This window comes from Canis aureus, chromosome 21, assembly GCF_053574225.1.
Source record: "Canis aureus isolate CA01 chromosome 21, VMU_Caureus_v.1.0, whole genome shotgun sequence".
NCBI classification, from domain to species: domain Eukaryota; kingdom Metazoa; phylum Chordata; class Mammalia; order Carnivora; family Canidae; genus Canis; species Canis aureus.
Genome location: NC_135631.1, coordinates 39,609,246 through 39,624,891, shown reverse-complemented (window position 1 = coordinate 39,624,891; position 15,646 = coordinate 39,609,246). Strand labels below are relative to the sequence as shown.

Here is a 15,646-nt window from a genome sequence, read left to right as displayed (position 1 = left end):
CAAGAGAGGTTCCTTGTTAATTTATAGTGGTCCAACACTATTAAGAGCTGCTTCAAAAAATTATTTTTGAGTTTCTTGAGTGATTAATATAATCTGTTAAAATACAAAAAAAAATAGGCATTTTCTAAATATCGTGGTCCCAAATCTATTATAAACTGAAATGGTTCAACATAATCTCCCTAACGTGATACACTCTTTAGAACTGAAACTACTAAAATAACAGCAAACTGAGAAGCAGAAGATCTCAATTTTAGAACTAAACAGACAGTTGACTTTAGGCAAGACACTTAACCTCTGTGTGTCCCAGTTTCTCCATTTGTGGGCAAGCGAGTTGTGTGAATAGCAATGGCCAGATTAGACACAACCAGAAGTAAATACTAGGGAGAAATAAGAGTTTTAAAATATTAGATATTTTTGTTCTCCTCTGTATATCTAAATGTATATATTTTTACATGATCCAGTTTAAATCTCATCTTTTTTTGAAGACTTGCTAGGCTCTTGCCACTCTTATGACTTTACATCCTATAACTATTTTTTAATGTGCAATATACCATACAAGTGTTTATGATCTTATGATACTGTCTTTTATAGTTCCCTGTTTCTTTAGTTCAAATTTGACCCCCCATCTTGACTGTAAGTACTTTGAGAATAAAGGCTATCATGTAATAGGCATACTATAATAGTATTGATTAAATTTATCCTTCTACAGAAAAATCATAATTGCAAATAGAATGTGTTTAAAAGTTTCTTCATTACTAGAATCTGTTGTGCCACATCTTTATTGCAGAATTACTGATTACTAAGTAAATGTTCCTTATTAAAAATAAAAGTTAAAAAAATAAAAGTTATACTCTATAAAGCTTTGACTTAATATTCCAACTGTTCATGATTCTCATTTTTTTAAGGTGGGACATCTTGGGAGCTGTAATTGGTACAGAATGTGGAACAGTAGAATCAGGTTTATCAGCAGTCTTCCTCAAAGATGGAGAGAGGAAATTATGCACCCCTTATATGGATACCACCGGTTATGGGAACTTGAGATTTTACTTTGTCATGGGTAGGTACATTTTGAATGAATTTTGTTGACCTAAGGCAGAACCTAGGCCAGCCTCTACCCCTGTAGAAGTAAGATTCTTTGTTGTCTATCCACATAAAATGAAATTCATCAAATATGAGTTCTATTGGATGAGTCAGAGCGCTCACACCTGCTTCAGACCAGCCCTACTGGAACCGTCCTTTAAGAGAGCTAGTCCTGACATGCCTTGATAAATGCCATATACCTTCATCCCACCTTTCCCTCAGTGGTCATAGCTGAAAAGACAGTGGAAGACAGGCTGAGAACAAAGTAATTCTTTTGTCCAAATTCCCTGGCTTCCCTCAAAAACAATCATCAAGGTAAGTCATTTGTTTTCATGGATATATCAGCATTGCATAACTGTTTCTTTGTGCAAAGATTAAAAAAACGGTTTATAAATAACTTTAATAATACTTTCTACTTTTTAGTATGTAGCAAACACACAAAGAAAGTGTTCATAGAATGAATTTTTCTCCATATTATTGGAGAGCAAATAAGTAGGTAAACATTTAGAAAAGTACCCAAGGAAGAATTAGGAGGTTGAAATTAAAATGATAAAATTTATCATTTTAGTTGTGTATTATTTCAGCGGATGTCCTTTCAGAAATATGAGTAGGTGTCACATGCCTTTTTTGTTGAGTGACTGGAAAAGCACAGGCAACACCTGGAAGCGAAACGGGAAATAAACATTAACCACCTTTGAACCTACTTGCAAAGATGTCAGCTCATCAGGACACACAGGCCCCCTGAGTCTGGGCTTTAGCACTGGCTGTTTATTTCCCTCACATTCCTTACTTCCTAAGGTCAGAGTGGCACCATAGACTTAGTATTCTATCAAACTCCAAAACATTGTCTGCTTGATGCTACCTTATTTTAAATGATGATCTGTTTGATAACAGGGAAGCTGTGTATATAAAACATAATTATGTGGTCCTCCGACATTAAGGATATCCCCACCTTGACTCTGAAATGATTTGTACACTTAGAGACCCAGAGTTCATTTCCTTTACATAATTAAAATTCAAACTGGTCCTCATTTTATTAAGAAAGATTCCTGGGAAACCTTCACCCTCCCCTCAAAAAAGTTGTAATAGACATTCAGCTTGTCAGTATTTCTAATTTTAAGCGTTTTCCCTTTTTACCATTTTTCACATAATATATTTGAATTCTTGATTTTTTTCATAGTGAATTATACTAAACCAACCCTTTCAGTGCCTTTGTAAGACATTGTCATGTTTATATAAGCACCTTTGTAGAAGAAATTTAGTCATCTTTAACTCTTTCTGAAACAAAGCAGATTCTTAATCAGTTAAAATAATAATTGACTATGAGAAAACTCATTTGAATGAGCTGAAAGTACATTATCCCAAATAAAAGCATCTCCATTTAATTTTAAAAATTAATTAATTCTGATTGAATGTAGAGCACTGAGTTAGGTTACATGGAGAATACAGTCAGGGATAGTAATGGTACCTAAATCTCAGAATTGCTGATCAATGATTGAATACATGCAAACCCTTTAAAACAGTGCCTAATGCAAATAGGTAAGACTCAATATATCTTTTCTATATATATAAAAACTACTTAGAATTCTTGCCCACAAGTGACATCTAAAAAAAGTCAGTCACAGAAAGACAAATACCATATAATTTTACTTATAAATGGAATTTAGAACACAAACAAGCAAAGGAAAAAGAGAAAGACAAACCAAGAGACAGACTCTTAACGATAGAGAACAAAGTGATGGTTACCAGAGGAGAAGAGGGTGGGGGGATAGGTGAAAATAGGTGAAGGGGATTAAGAGTACACTTAATGAGCACTGAGTAATGCTCAGAGTTGTTGAATCACTCACTATATTGTACACCTGAAACTAATATAACACTATATGTTAACTGTACTGAAACTGAAATAAAAATTTTTAAAGAGAGAATGTAATGGGCTATAATGAAACAAAGATCCTATGGAAGCGCCAAGGACTCTGGGTCACTGCAGTGTTGGGATCAGGGCAACACTCCATGAGGGAGACAGCATTTGAACTGGTCCTTGAAGGATGGCCATAATTTAAATCTGAAGGGATTTATAAACTGAAACTGATATAACACTGTGTTCATTATACTTGAATAAAAAATTTTAAAAACAAAAAAATAACTAACCTCTAAGGAATAGAGGAAGGAAGGTACTAAGAAAGATGAATAGATGGTAGTTCTCTCAAGGAATGGGGAAATAAGGGACATCTTATTTTATACAAAAGACAGAACAGAGACTGTAATGTAAAAACCTATCCCTATATTTCTGCCAATATACAAATGGGATAGTTGATTTTGAGTGCCATCTCAAAACATGAAGAATTATGAATATTAAAAACAAATTTGTAAGGGTTTGAAGGGAGAAGAGAATGTGAAGCTAAGCCAGCATTTTGAGAAAAAGCACAAGCATAAATTCGCATGATATATTTGAGGCGGGTTATTTTCCCAACACAACTGAATGGAAAGATAGAAGGTGGAGCAAGAAAAGAGAACTGGAACCAGAATGGTGATCCTCTTTAATATCAACTAAGGAGTTCGGGTTCTTTCTCTAGTCAGCATGGAGCCTCCAGATGATTCCTGTCAGTTCTGTGACATATTCTCATCTATGTTTTAGAAAGATAACTCTGGCTTGAATCTGAAGGAAAGATTGAAACATTCAGAGATTAGAGGACAGAAGACCAGTTAGGGTAGGGTTGCCAGACTTCAAGGAAAAAAAAACAAAACAGCTTTTAAAATTTTTTTTAAAAAGTTGGGTGCCCGAGTGGCACAGTCAGTTAACCATCCAATTCTTGGTTTTGGCTCAGGTTGTGACTGCAGGGTAGTGAAATCGAGGCCCCGCATCAAGCTCCCCACTTGGCATGGAATCTGCTTGAGATTCTCTCTCCCTCTCCTGCTGCCCCCTCCCTCGTGCACATACACACCGTCTTTCTCTAAAACAAATCATCTTTAAAGAAGTCTTTTTAATTGAAGCATAATTGACATACAATATCCTGTTAGTTCCAGGTGTACCTCATAGTGATTCAGTAGTTTCAAACATTATAATATGACTTCTGTGATGAATCTAGTTACCATCTGTCACCATACAGTTATTCCAGTATTATTGACTACATTCCCTATGTACCTTTCATCCTTGTAACTTATTTATTTTAGAACTGAAAATTTGTGCCTCTTAATCTCCTTTACCTATTTAAATCTGAATTTCAGATAAATAATTTTTTCACATAAATATTGTTTGTACATTGTATTTCATCTGGCAACTGTAAGTTAGAAAGCTATTGCACCAGTCCAAGCAACAAAGGAATAAGGCAGTGACAATGGTAATAATATGAAGGAAAGGACAGGGAATAAACAGCAGAAGAGAAGGAACCAGCTGAGGTTCACACTCAGAAGACGATGGGGATTGTGAGGCCAATTGGAAGGGACAGAGATTTCTTTGATTTCTTCCTATTTCCTGAAACAGGAAATGTCCAAAAATAAGCAAATAAAGAGCAGATATGGAGTAGAAGATTTTGGCATTATGTATGTTGAGGTTGAGGCTTCTGGAAAGCCATACGAAGGTTGACCTTTCTCTCAGGATCTGAACCAGATTTGAAAGTCATCAGCACACAGGTGGCAATTGGAGCCACTGGAGTTATGTTCTCCCAAGCAGAAGGCCAGGTAAACAAAGGACAGGAAAAATTCTTAGAGGGAACCCTCATCTCAGTAAAGGTGGAAGGCATAGAGGTAGACAGAGGATCCTGAGAAAGGACATAAAGGCATGTAGAAGGAAGGTATTCTACACTGGAGAAGGAAGGGAAGGGGTGAGGATCAGGATTACAGAGAAGCCCACAGAGAGGCCAACTAGGACAGGGGCCGAGAGCCCCCCAGGGACTTCTGAGCAAGTATTCCCCATGGTGTAGTGCATGGGAAGCCAAAGCAGAAAGTAAAGAGATGCATCGCTGAAAAGAGACCTCGCCTTCAAAAAAGTTCATCAGTAACAGAAGAAAAGAAATGGGATCTGGATCCTGAGGAGAAAGCAGAGCAAAGGTGGTTTTTAGGATAGGAGAGAATGAAATAGGACAGGACAGTAGGGAAAGATAGGGTAGGGTAAGACTGGACCTATAGAAAGACTTTAAAACTTTCATGGCTGATGGAGGGGAAAGCAATTTGGGAAGAGATCCGTGATACGGTAGACAGCTCATGCTGGCATCTCTGGAAAATTGGTGTCTGGTTGTTCATCTACACAAGACCGCACTCCCTTCCTCTCTGGCCCTGCCTGTATGTTCTTCCTTGTTTCGTTGCTCGGTTAAGATCCATCACCTGGGACTATTTCTGGAAAATTTGCTCAAATTTCAAAGTTGGTTCAGGTCTGTTTCCTTCATTCATATATTCATTCAACACAAATTTATTGAGGACTGGTATCCAACATTGTTCTTAGAGCCAGAATGCAGTGAACAAGACAAAAATAACCTAACGTACATCACTCATTCATTTATTCTTCCTTCAATGTATTCATTGAACGTCTCCCATTTTCCCAGCTCTTTCAGCCACACTCGTATCTCTCATTCTGAATTTCAACTGCAATTATGGCAGTGCAACACAGCTTCCTGCTATTAACATTCTTTCATGTAAATTAATCTTGTTTTCCTTGCTAAATCACAAATTTTTTGAGGTCATGGCTTATTTTCCCTTCAAGCCTGATGCCCTGTAAAAAACAAAATCACTTTCCTAATATAAATAAGTATCTTAAGAGCTATTAAAGCAGGATTTAAAATATTTGAAAACTGTCCATCCAGTTTTTATTGAAATCTTCTATACTTTAATTGCTGTACAAAATGCCCCTGGAGTCATACCTTCCCCCAATACATCAAAAGGAATGAAACTGAAGAAGAATCCATCTCTTTCTATATGAGCTGCTGTCACTGAAACTTCACAGAGCTAATAAATTGCCCCCAGAGGGATCTTTTAGATAAAGTCTGTCATCATTTTAAAGTCTTGGCTCCTTTTGGACTTTCTTCTTCTGTCATTCTGGGCTGGTTGAGCTCTCACGTGTGTTTCCGTTTCCTTGGAAAGGTAGGTGGAGTTCACGAGCTGTTCATAAGAGAGCAGAGAGTTAAAAAAAAAAAAAAAAAAAAAAAAAAAAAAACAGCAGAGAGTTACAGGGAAGAGATCAATGAAATTAGAAAGTACTGACAGTTCAGTTCCTATGTCTTAAATCCATAGTGCCTATGACCTTTCACCTTTCTTTTGTTCTTTTTTTGGAAGTCTGTAATGCGTCCTCAATAAGGAAGTTACAGTTTTCATTTTTTTATTTTTGGGAAGTTACAGTTTCTTGTTTTTTGTTTTGTGGGAAGTTACAGTTTTTAGATAGGGGTTTAGTGTTCATGCAGATCTTCTCCCCCCAGAGACAGTCATTTAGAATGACTTTACGAGCTATATTTGCCATAACATAGAAGTGTCTAACGAAGTCCTAGAAAAAAAAATACAAGTGTTCCCGGATAGCTCAGTCGGTTAAGCATCTGCCTTAGGCTCAGGTCATGATCCTGAGGTCCTGGAGTCGAGCCCTGGCATCGGGCTCCCTGCTCAGCAGAGAGTCTGCTTCTCCCTCTTCCTGTCTCCCCCTCATTTTCTCTTTCCCTCTCTCTCTCTCTCGTTTTCTCTCTCTGTCTCCCTCAAATAAATAAAATCTTTATTTTTTTAAGATCTTATTGATTTATTCATGAGACACACACAGAGAGAGAGGCAGAGACACAGGCAGAGGGAGAAGCAGGCTCCATGCAGGGAGCCCAGTGTTGGACTCGACCCCGGGACCCCGAGATCACACCCTGCACCAAAGGCAGAAGCTCAACTGCTGAGCCCCGCAGGTGTCCCTAAATAAAATCTTTAAAATATATATATCAGATATCAAAATTATAAAGATTCTCTCTACTGGTTGCTACCCTTAAACAATAAACATCTGTTAGGATGAGGGTGACATTATCACCACATCTGGCTTCTCTATTCTCAGTTCCGATTAGTTAACTCAATAAATATTTATAATATGCCAACTTATAGATGTCTAACAGATGTAACATGCTGTATTTCCATGCCTCATGGATACCAGCATCCAAGTTACTTCTATTATTATGATCTTTCTTATGCAGATTAAGTTCTAGCTTTCTTACTGAAAATATCGCGTATCAGTAATTTCTTCTGATACTTTTTCAATTACCCAGCTGAGATTGTGCTAGACATTCCTTCTCTTGCTCCCTTTCTTTCTTCCCTCCTTTCTTTCCTTATTTCTTTCTTCCTACAGATGGTGAATCTCAACTATTATCTGTTGATTTTACTAGATTAATTCTCATAAGGTAACCTTGTTCTAGATTTTTGAGGTTATCTTACTATCACCATAGAGTATTAGCAACAGAAACTGCCTATAGATAAAAATTAACATTAATGGTGGTTACTTGAAGAAATGGAGAGGGGCTTTTTTTTTTTTTTGAAAGATAGTAATAAAATTGAGAGTTAGCATTATAAATTTTGGATAGAGTATTTGCCAGGAAATCCATGTACATACCTACATTCCTGCTATTATGACTTATGCTGTTGTGAATGATAGCAGTGGGTGGGGAGAGGCTTCTAGTTAGACATGCAATCCTTTAAAATCCAGTTTTTGCAGACAGTTCATAGAAACCAGCAATAGTAAGGATTATTGGCTAAATGCAGTAGTAAAAAGCATAGAAGGGTCAAGGGCTAAAAGACATACTATTGACTCAAGGCTTTTCCACCAGTTTGTTGAATGGTCTTCAGTTTCAGGTCCCTGCCCTGTTGTTCAGTTTCATCATCAGGATGATCTTAATTACCTGTGTAATGTTCCATCATATCATTTGGCTGTAAAGTAGAGTGATAGGGAATAAACTACTCTGTGTACTTTCCAACAACCAAATGAGGTAAAAAAAAAAAAAAAAGTAAAAATGTAAAATGAACTGCATTTAAGATACAAATAGCTAATATGTGCTAAAATTAGTAAGGTTACTATGTGCAACACCTTAAATAATACCACTTCAGAAATAGTCGATGCAGTGAGTCACCACAGTTTTTAAAAACCATAATCAAATGGTTCTGAATTTTGGCCATTAATATTTCAAATACAAGACAGTGACAGTTTCTTAAGCAGAGCACATCTTTTTTTTGAGCACATCTTTTTTGATGTGGGTTAAAGTACAGACATGCAGCCATTGCTCATTGCAGACTATCACTTGAGCAACCTCACTATGCATATAGTTACTTTGGCCTTTTCAGATATCCAGTCTTTGATCTTTAGCATGAGATAGTTCTATCTGAACTGTCTATAAAGATAGATTAAATAAATTATAAAATTTGTTTCCTTGGGTCTGATTACTTCTATTTAGGGTCATTCTTAAACAACATCTGGGTTCTGTAATTATTTTTCAGTTCTGCAAGTTAATACCATACATGTTTATAGATGCAGTTTGGTAGCAACAACTGAAAATTTTTGTTTTGCACAGGAGGAATGTGTGACCCTGGAGATTCTCATGAAAATGATATCTCCCTGTATGCAAAGATTGAAGGAAGAAAAGAGCACATTACACTGGATACACTTTCCTATTCCTCATATAAGGTATTTATGCCAATCCATGTGCTAAACGGCCCTACCCCAGATCTCCCTTGACAAGCCAAGGTCAAAACCATGAAGACCATGCTAGGTGCAGAGGAGAACACTCTCTTTTAGAATCCCAGGAGGTTGCCAGATTTCTCTAAAAATGACATGGACATTTTAATATTCAGATTTTTTTCCTGATACAAATGAAAAAGATTTTATGAGGAAAAAGGAATTACAGCCCATTGGAGATGATAAGATGGAGCCTAGTACTCTGACAATTATTCTTGTTCCCAAGAAAGCCCTAAATGTGGCTCTAATTATGGAGCCTCATAGACTTGTTATCAAGCATAATGAGTATTTATCCAGCATTCTAGGATTCGATAAGCAGAAAAGGTTGTAGAAGTATAGATTATTGCTACTTTTGCCTCTTTTTTCTAATTATAGCCATTTTCCTTTGCCCTTTGAATTTAGAACATGTACTGGCTCTGATTATTCACAAACATTGTAAAAAATTATGTGTGATGCTTGTCATTAGGTGTAGAATTATTTTTTCTAGTAGCAGATTTCTTTGTGCCGAGACTACACTCGCACATTCATGATTAGTTTGGCTTTTCTCCACATTGATGTCCATCTCAGTACTGTAAAGAGCTCAAACACAACCAGCACCTAGCATTTCATGGTTTCAGTTAGGGAGACAGGAGATAAACACTGAGGCTAGAATAGGGAACAACCAGAGAAAGTATCTAGCACACCAGAGGGTCTACGGCCACCCAAGTTATACCATTTGGGATTTCATAATGGACTAGTTTTCTACCTGTGACTAGCTAGGGTTACACCTGCTCTGGTCATCTACGTGCCTCAGACCAAATCAGTTATGTAAGTTATACTGGATCAACACATTGACACTGGCTGTTACTGCTTAGCATCCTATTTTCAGAATACCTAGTTTGGCAGTCATTATTAATACCACACAAATTCACTTTAAAAGAGGACTGATGATAAAGTATAAATATGAAGTTGCCTTTGTCTTGTGCCAAGGCATATAAAAGGGATATATATGCTCTGACAACTTTTAAAGACCTTAGACTAATTTATCTTCAGGTAGAGAGGGCCTGATTAGTCACAGAGAGTTCCACGTTATATGCAAAAGAGGAATCCTGAGTGATTCAAACAAATGCTCACTGAAGGGGTCCCTGAGTGGATCATAAGGTTAAGAATCTGACTTCAGCTCAGGTCATGATCCCGGGGTCCTGGGATGGAGCCCTGCATTGGGGTCCCCACTCAGTGGGGAGCCTGCTTCTCCCTCTCCCACCCCCACCTGTCTGTGCGCTCTCTCTCTCTCTCTCTCGCTCTCTCTCTGTGTCAAATAAATAAATAAAAGTCTTTTTTAAAAAATACCCCTGAAGACCACCTCTACTACATGAAATAACAAGTGGGACATGAAGGACCTTGCCTGGCGCGCTCAATAAATGGCAGTTATATACATAGTAATTGTAAGATTGAATCTAGGAGAATTCACAGACTCAGAGCGATTATGAGTGATTCTGGTTTTGTTTGTTTTCAAGGTTCCATCTTTAGTTTCCGTCGTCATCAATCCTGAACTTCAGACTCCTGCTACCAGATTTTGTCTCAGGCAAAAAAACCACCAAGGGCATAACAGGAATGTCTGGGCTGTCGATTTTTTCCACGTCTTACCTGTTCTCCCTTCTACGATGTCTCACATGATACAGTTTTCCATTAATCTGGGATGTGGAACACATCAACCTGGTAACAGGTAGGAAGCTCTATTTTGTGTGTGAACTAATTACAAATGAACACGTTGAGGAGCTTGGCTGGCTCAGTTGGTGGAGTGTGTAACTCTTGATCTCAGGGTTGTGAGATCAAGCCCCATGCCAGCATAGAGATTCCTTAAAAAATAAAATCTTTAAAAAAAATGAATCAGAGCGACTTCTCAGTAGGTTCTCAGCTGAATTTTTAATGCAACATCCTTTTTTAAAAAATGCACACTTTCCCCCAAAGGGGAGATCTTCAATTAATATACAGAGTATGATTGGATGAGTTTAAGTAGAAATGACTTCATTCTAAGAGCTTGGTCTTAGGCATCAGAAGTGTTTGCACACTCCATGGCAGCCATCCATGCTGACAGATTGCTGAGAGAGAAGAAAAACAAATAACTGGGGGAAGAAAAAAAAAAAAGCCTGACCTCATGTTGGTTAGTGACCCCCTAATAATAGGCACGGAAATCAATTAGCACTTCAAGAGCTCTGACTTCTCAGTTTCACTCGAGGAAGTGTTGCTCGCCCTTTCTACGAATTTTGTGAGTCTCACATTCACGGGATGAGGTGGCGGTGTGAGACGTGGTAATTGCCTTGCCATTTCTCAAATTGAAGAGCACAAACACAAGTTCCCATTTGTTGGCTTTAAAAGATAGTTTGTTTCTCTAGCAGTGATTTAACTGTTTGCCCTTTGAAGGCTGGTCAGACTTCAGTGGAGGGGAAAACAATCATTTTGGAAACAGCATCTTAAAATTCGTTGCCCTTGCTCTGCAAATGTTTAAAGTACTTAACGAGGGGTGAGTCTTTTCATTTTCTTTTCTTTGTGTTTTTTTGTTGTGCTTGTTCTGGCGTTACCAGCATCAGCTTAGAGTTTTCCACCAACCATGGGCGTTCCTGGTCGCTCCTGCACACTGAGTGTTTACCTGAGATCTGTGCTGGACCCCACCTCCCCCACAGCACTATCTACTCCTCCGAAAACTATAGCGGGTGAGTAAATTCTCTCCGAGAGAGGAGATTTGAATCTGTGTTGTGACTCAAAATCAGTGAGGAAGGCTGAGATTATATTTTTTCATAATTGGTCAGGAAGTTTCCTGCTGATTTTCAGGGACATTTAGGAAGGACCTCATTTAAAAAAAAAAAAAAAAAAAGACAATAACTTCTGTAAATCTGATGCAAGACCACAATTTGTAGGGTCACTCATTCTTTGTGTACTTGGCTTTTCTACTTTGGATACATAAATTTAAATTCTGTTTAGTGATTACACAGTTATTGCCCAAAGGCTTCTTGCCCAAATACTTATGGAAAGTTGCAGCATAGAGAGGTGGAAGAAAGTTAAGCCATGGAGTTGAACGAGGGTTCAAATTCTGCTTCTACCACCTACTTGAGTAGTATATCTATTCTCCAACTTTCACCTTCTTTCCACATAAATTAAGGACAGTGATATACCCCTTTGAGGGCTGTTTGGAGAATTAAAGATGACTGTGCCAGATACTTTCCACCTTACAAAATAAGTACTGGATAAACCAGTAAAAATATCTCCAAGCATGGCAAAATTAAGTTGAGAATTATTTTCTTTCTTAGCCTCTTTTTAAATGTGCATAAGATTGGGGATAGGAAAAGAAAGACAGAGAGAGAGAGAGAGAGGAAGGAAGGAAGGAAGGAAGGAAGGAAGGAAGGAAGGAAGGAAGGAAGGAAGGAAGGAAGGAAGGAAGGAAAAAAAAGAAAAAGTTATCAAGGCTAATACCGCTCCTGTGTCTGCACAGATGCACATCATAGAATAATATCTAAGGTCTGAGTATTGATGTAAAAATGTCTAAAAAGAATGTCTAAAAACAAACTATCACTTGCTTTTAAGAGTAAACCCATTACTCTAGTGTGATATGAATGTTTTTAGCAGTTATGTGTCTGTCTGAAAACTCTAAACAAACTCCACAGGTGAATTTAAAGAATTTGTTACCAAACTTTAGTGCTGTCCCAAGCATACGGAAACTAGAACATTAAAGACATGTAAAATAGGTTCAAACGATGTGAAATGTAGTTTTGTGAAGCTGTTTTGTGCTAAATTTCTTGCAGGTGGAACCGAGTAACGATTCCCCTTCCTAATGCAGCACTAACCAGGGACACCAGAATTCGCTGGAGACAAACGGGACCAATCCTTGGAAACATGTGGGCAATTGATAATGGTTAGTTTATGCCTGTCATAATCACATGCCATTGATGTAGAATCTTCCTGTGCTTTTGTTCGTTGGCACAGACTTAATCACATTTCTAAGTCATGGTCTTGCGATTCATTAAACGCCCTTTCTTCCCTTTCTCCTTTGCATTCCGTTAGAAGCCCAGGGATATGCACAATCAGAAAAAAAAGGCAGCAGAGTCAGCAATATTAGATGCCAGAACGTTTCAACATACATAATGTAAAAATGCGTAAAGCCCTGAAACTCAAATTCACAGCTGATGACAGGGGATATCCTAACATTTTCTTTGAATGTTTTACACAAAATTAACATAAATACTTACCATACTGCATGTATTAAAATAAGACCCATTCTTCTCTTAGTAACTACTGCAACATCTGGAATGCTTATCTTTTAGATGCAGACACCACATAAGGGAACATCATCTCTAAAATGAAACTTCTGAAGCAAAACTTCTACCTCCCTCTCAGAAAACAGTATAAGAGGAAAATTTAGATCTACATAATATATCCTATGTTATCTTTAATTTTTAAGTGCGTTGTTGATCGTTTTTGCATAACTTTAAAGCCAATTTCACTTATAACAAGTATACAGAAGAGAAGATATTTTAAGTTACTGGGGTGCATGACAATAAATTTCTTATGTTTGTTATTAATAGCCCACTCTGGTTTTTTAATAATTCTAATTACAGGCAGATTCGTAAGTTTCCTATTTTCAGAGTATATCAATTTGACTGAAGGTGCACTGTGAGGAAGTGGAAATGGAGTGAAAAGGAGGGACAAAATGTCAATCCTTAAGCAAACTTTAGTCAATTTTATAAAGTAGGAAAAGCCTACATCATTGTTTCATGCTGATTTTCCATGTTTTAATCATGTTTTTGGAGGCACCGTGGGTGGCTCAGTTGGTTAAGTGTCTCCCTTCGACTCAGGTCGTGATCTCCAAGTCCTAAGATTGAGCCCTGCATCAGGCTCCCTGCTTGGCAGGGAGTCTGCTTCTTTCTCCCTCTGTCCCTCCCCACTGCTCATCTTTTCTCCCTGTCTCTCAAATAAAAAAGTCTTTTTAAAAAAATTTTTTGCTATTTTTAAAAAAGATTTTATTTATTTATTGGAGACAGAGCACGAGTGGGGGGTGGGGAGGGGCAGAGAAGGGGAGAGAGGGATAAGCAGATGCCAAGCTGAGTGCAGAGCCTGACACGGGGCTCAATCCCACAACCCCCAGATCATGACCCCAGCTGAAACCAAAAGTCAGACACCCAACCAACTGAGCCAGCCACCCAGGTGTCCCAATCTTTTTGCTATTTTTGAATAATCAAAAAAATTGATACACATTTAATAGGATACATTCTTGAAACTCAGGAATAACTCCAGGCAAGATAATTTACTAATGAGACAATGTAAATTCTTTAAGCAGTCTATATTCAGGGAAAGACCAATAAGAGGCCCAGACTTCAAAGACCACATGAGTCATATGGACATAAACATAGTACATTTGCAAAACCATCTAAAGATTAATTTGGTAAAATGGACTTCCTTCATTGGTAGAACATGTTGTATAGCATTTGAATCACAACACCTGTTAGTTAGCTCTCAGGAATAAGTATGTGCCTCTGAACAGTAGGATATGGGTGACTCTTCCCCTGCCATCATACTTTTTAGGGGTTCTATAATGAACTTATATTACTTTGATAATAATAAAAGAAGTCAAAAAGCCAATAATAAAGCAAATGAGAAATTAAGAATGCTATGAGGCACATATAAGCCTTTGAAAAGCGTATCTAAATTTCCTAAGGAAGGCTATTACATGATGCCAAGAGGGAAAATAGAGGGATACAGAAAGTGTCCCACCATTGTGTTGTGAGTAGAATGAGAAAAGGTAAGAATATATGGAATGAGCATGCTTAGCAGTGCAGGACAAATGCAAAAATTGGGGCACAATCTCCTCAATTCTGTTACCATTCTATATGTGAGGTTTTCACAACAACAAGACCTGCTCTCTGGCTTCTTCATAAGGCAAAAAAAAAATATCTTACTTCTGTTAGGTATGTTTTTCCTGCTAGTGTGTGCAGAAACTATTTTTGAAATTATCCTGAAATTCTTAGAAAAATGGAAAATCCTAGAGCAAAGTATGTTTGTTACCACTTTTAAAATTTTTCAACTTGATTAAATTAATAATAGCGATAAAGACAAATCCATCCTTTCCACACCCTTAGGGAAAAAAGCCTGTAAACTTACTCATGCTCTGAATCCCAGTGACCCCATCCTTAGCAGGAAGGGATGACAAGATTCCTAATTACATATTTTCATTGATTTGGAAAATCTTGGTTTTTTTGTTGAAATTTTTTACAATGGAAGCTTTTTGACCTATGACATGGGTACATTATAGGACAGCCCTCCAGAGTGATCCCGCAAGATGCAACGAACCACTTACAGGACTTAGAATAAATCCTACTGCAGCCATAAAATCAAGGGTGCTAGAAAAACAATCCATGAGCTTTACCAAGCTAAAGAATGAAGCCCTTTCCCGATTTCTCAGTACTTGTGCTGTTCAGTAGAGCTCCACAAGGCAGATGGGGTGGGCAGGATTCTTGACCCTAGTATCATGATGATCATAACCAGACGGTGCCAGGCAGCATCCTAAGCATGAACATTTCATTTACTCTTTCCTCCAAAGATCATTATCCCACTTTAAAGAATAGGAATGCTGAGGCTTAGACTGGATAAATCACTTATGCAGAGTTTCCTAGGTGAAATGGGAATTTGAATCCAGCGTTGTCACCTACAACCTCTCCGCCTGCTATCTGATCTCATCCTGAACCATCAGTTTCCCTCCACAAGCGTTGTTTCTGGCTTCTCTGCATCACACTTAAATCAATTGGCTCCAGAGAAGTGTTTGTAGGAGCATAGGGCACAGGGAAGTTTGTTTTAAAATGAAATTTAACTGTTTTTGACATGATTACAAGACAGAAAAAAGTGATAATGGAAGCCAAATTTGTG

General features: G+C 37.8%; 1 protein-coding gene across 2 annotated transcripts in view; it reads left to right on the top strand.

The window, feature by feature from the left end:
- RELN (reelin) overlaps positions 1–15,646 on the top strand; it is a 498,583-nt gene that overhangs the window by 325,725 nt on the left and 157,212 nt on the right. For both annotated transcript variants that reach the window (XR_013360335.1, XM_077863957.1), the window contains exons 12-16: positions 906–1,057; positions 8,589–8,701; positions 10,249–10,457; positions 11,317–11,445; positions 12,532–12,641. Coding sequence is in view for 1 of the 2 variants with exons in the window: in XM_077863957.1 (XP_077720083.1) it covers positions 906–1,057; positions 8,589–8,701; positions 10,249–10,457; positions 11,317–11,445; positions 12,532–12,641 (713 nt within the window). In the remaining variant the exon portion in view is untranslated. The remainder of the gene's footprint in view (positions 1–905; positions 1,058–8,588; positions 8,702–10,248; positions 10,458–11,316; positions 11,446–12,531; positions 12,642–15,646) is intronic.